Raw genomic sequence first — 3,495 nt, forward strand, 5'->3', positions numbered from 1 at the left:
GTTCAACCGTAATTATACGAAGCTACGAGAATACTTTTTGTGCGAAAAAAAAGAAAAGAAAAACGACTTTATTCAACAACTCATCTCCTCCGCATCACCCTGGTGCTATTTTGGAGAGTACGTTTGGAGTTGTTTACGTCCAGCTGATACTCTCCAAAATGGCAGCAGGGTGACGTGGAGGAGACGAATTGTTGAATAAAGTCGTTTTTTTTTTCTTTTGCGCACAAAAAGTATTCTCGTAGCTTCGTACAACTGCTGTTGAACCCCTGATGTCACATGGATTATTTTACAGATCTCCTTGCTACGTTTCTGGACTTGGGAACATTTCAGTTGCGTTGCTGTCTATGCAGGGTCAGACAGCTCTCAGATTCCATCAAAAATATCTTAATTTGTGTTCCGAAGATGAACGAAGGTCTTACGGGTTTGAAACGACATGAGAGTGAGTAATTAATGACAGCATTTTCATTTTTGGGTGAACTAACCCTTTAATAAAGAATTTGGTAAGCTTAGATCTGTTTGTGAACAGTGTTTGGAGTGAATAAATCATTCTTGTTCACTTACTAACAAAACAACAAAAACTCAGAACTTTCAGTGATGTAATACTGCCGTGATATTCAGTATCACTACTATGACATAATAGTGACTCCATAACTGTTGCCACAATTTTAAATGGTGATCAGTAATGTTAATACAAGATTTAAGCTTAGCAACACTTAATTTAAATGATCCACAAATATTTTGAAAGAGTGCAAGTTATATAAGCTAACCCTGTAAAGCCTAAAATTTTAAAGTCGAATTTTTTAAAATTAGTTATTGAACAAAAAATGTGCATAGTTTTTTTTTTGTATCATATTTGATAAATCAGGCTTTTACGGCTCAAATAGTATGATATATGAGAATATGAAATTCACACTTGAGGAGGAAAAAAACTCCCAATAATATGTCTTATTAAGTATGGTTTTATAATCAAAGCTCTGTAGTTTTTATTGTGGATGGCAAAATTTGAGACTTAATATAATGTTCCAATTAAGTATGGATAATCAAGTAAACCTAAGCTGCTTTAGTCCAGTAAATGTTCGACTTGAAATATTACTAAGAATATAAAAGTTATTCTTACGTTTACTTCATAAAAATTATTAACGAAAGACTGTGCACCATGAACTGAAGGCAGACATTTTTAGAATTATAAAATGCTTTTTATAATTCTTTTTACTTGCTTAAAAAATATGAACAATCAACGCGAACGCTGGAAATATGAACAGAAAAATAAGTATCAGCCGTCAAGACTCCTCCTACCCTTGCACAAATATCAAAGCCAGCGATATACACATACAAGCACCATTCATATAAAAAGCACGGCATAACCAAATCAGGCTTGTTTGTATAATATTATGTTTTCTCGGCAAAAGCCGCTGTTACAATATGCGATAAGACTCACTGAGATCAGTATGAATGGCTCGAGCTAACACACTAGCAGCTCGCGCATCTCCACAAACGCCGGCTCCATAACGCTCACCTCGGTTTATTTCTCTTCGGTTGTGATTTACTCCATGAGTTACGTTGTTAAACTGTAGTGTCTGTTCGGCTTCGTCCCGTTTAAAGGGGTTCTGTACTGGTTTAGTATGAAAACACGGGGAAGAGGTATAGAGGGTGAGTGTAGACGGCAAACACTAAAGAGAATAACCTGATATTTTCCGCTCCCGACAGGAAATGACATCACGCCAGTCATTTGTGGGGTAAAAACGAGGAAAAAGGGGTTTTAGTAATTGATTGCTACATTAAATTACTATTCAACTTTTTAATTAGTCGCGTTTAAACATAATCTGCAGAGGTTTGTGGCCTGGTTTGGCGGGCCTTATGTTACAGTAGTGGTGGGAGGAGGGGTTGGTAACCCAATCCTCTCACAAACATGTTTTGAACATACTTGAAGCACACTTTATCCTTTTGAAATGATGTTTATTGGTGAAATCGAGACAATTTTGTTATTTTTAATGCAACTGTGTTTAAGCATTTCTTACAGGCTTTGTTTTTTTTGTATGTACACAATGAAAATTACAGTATCATTAAAATAAAATACTCAGCTTATTTTGCCTCTGTATAAAAAGGAAAATATATTTATAAAATGCTACTGTGTTCTTTTAAAACTTTGCCCACTTGAAGTCTTTTTGTAAAGAGTGGCCATAGCCAGAGAACTTTGTGAGGATTGGTGATGCCATTGTCTGAGGTGATGTATTAAGCATAATAAAAATGATGAGGATAAACATCAAACTCAAACAAAATCCATCTAAAGTAACAGCCAAAGTGACATATTTCAAATCCATGTCAGTAGTTATAAATTGATGCATGATTGACTTAATTCCAGTGCGTCTTACGTACCTAAATGTGGCTAAAACCTTTATTTCTCACACACACATATGCGCACACACAACTAGGAGATTATTGCTGAAGCATTCTCCAACAGTACATAATACTTTATCACACTGTGATAGGAAAGATTTGGTAGGAGAAGGCTTGCATAAATTAGAGTCCTGAGAGTTGGGGATAAAACAAAGGTTTAAAGGTTGTATGCCTGTCGGATATTGAACGTGTCTTTCATCATCAGGTCTCGGAGTCGCCATAATGCGTCGGCCATCGTGGTGTGAGCGCCCTTGCTTTTCAGCCAGTGAGTAGGGAGACGGCTCTCCTGCTCCCTGGTGAGCCGACAGTCTTTTCTTTGTGCTGAAGGAATGAAAATTAGAAAGAAAACATCGTTAAAACATGTATGATTTGAGACAAGGCCACTTAAACGGAGCAGCAAAAATGGGTCATTCAGATGACAGAGTCATTTACATACAGAAGACTTCACAGTACAGCCATTTTTACAAAAACAATCATTTAAATGAATAAATTATGAATGTTTTTGGTGCAAGACACCATGTATAACATTGTGTTATACCATACACTCTATATAACATTATATAAGTAAAAGTGCTAAAAAAGTGACATAAGGAAATATCATAAAACAATTGCTTTAACAATAAAAATAATTTTGCAATTATTTAGTAAACACTACTATTGAAAAGTTTGGTGTCGGTAAAATTTTTTTTATGTTTTTGAAAGAAGTCTCTTAATTCACCAAGGCTGCATTTATTTGATAACACATACAGTAAAAACAGTAATACTGTAAAATCTTATTACAATTTAAAATAACCATTTTCTAATTCAACATTTTAAAATGTAATTTGTTACTCTGAGGGCAAAGCTAAATTCTCAGCAGCCATTACTCCAGGCTTCAGTGTCGCATGATCCTTCAGAAATCATTCTAATATGCTGATTTTGTGCTCAAGAAGCATTTCTTACTACGATCAATGTTGAAAACATCTGTGCTATAATTAGTGTGCCTCCTCTATTTTAAAACCCACGAACCGCCACTGCAGCGGTGTTGTGCATTTTGACCAGTTGATGCGAAAAGCATTCTTAAAATGCATTCAAAATTCTGAATAACTTGTAATATAT

At 35.3% G+C, this 3,495-nt stretch overlaps 2 protein-coding genes across 5 annotated transcripts in view; both read right to left on the reverse strand.

The window, feature by feature from the left end:
• LOC107680699 (double-stranded RNA-binding protein Staufen homolog 1-like) overlaps positions 1-1,854 on the reverse strand; it is a 15,318-nt gene extending 13,464 nt beyond the window's left edge. For 3 of the 4 annotated variants that reach the window (XM_016476711.1, XM_016476712.1, XM_016476709.1), the window contains exon 1: positions 1,517-1,677. The gene's annotated coding sequence lies outside the window, so the exon portion shown is untranslated. The other variant, XM_016476710.1, reaches the window with a different exon arrangement.
• Positions 1,855-2,554: 700 nt separating this feature from the next.
• Positions 2,555-3,495, reverse strand: part of LOC107680689 (protein polybromo-1-like) — a 15,860-nt gene continuing 14,919 nt past the window's right edge. Inside the window, exon 26 of the mRNA XM_016476698.1 lies at positions 2,555-2,718. Coding sequence (XP_016332184.1) covers positions 2,555-2,718 — 164 coding nt within the window. The remainder of the gene's footprint in view (positions 2,719-3,495) is intronic.

The sequence above is a fragment of the Sinocyclocheilus anshuiensis genome, unplaced genomic scaffold (assembly GCF_001515605.1).
Source record: "Sinocyclocheilus anshuiensis isolate Anshui unplaced genomic scaffold, SAMN03320099.WGS_v1.1 scaffold396, whole genome shotgun sequence".
NCBI classification, from domain to species: Eukaryota; Metazoa; Chordata; class Actinopteri; order Cypriniformes; family Cyprinidae; genus Sinocyclocheilus; species Sinocyclocheilus anshuiensis.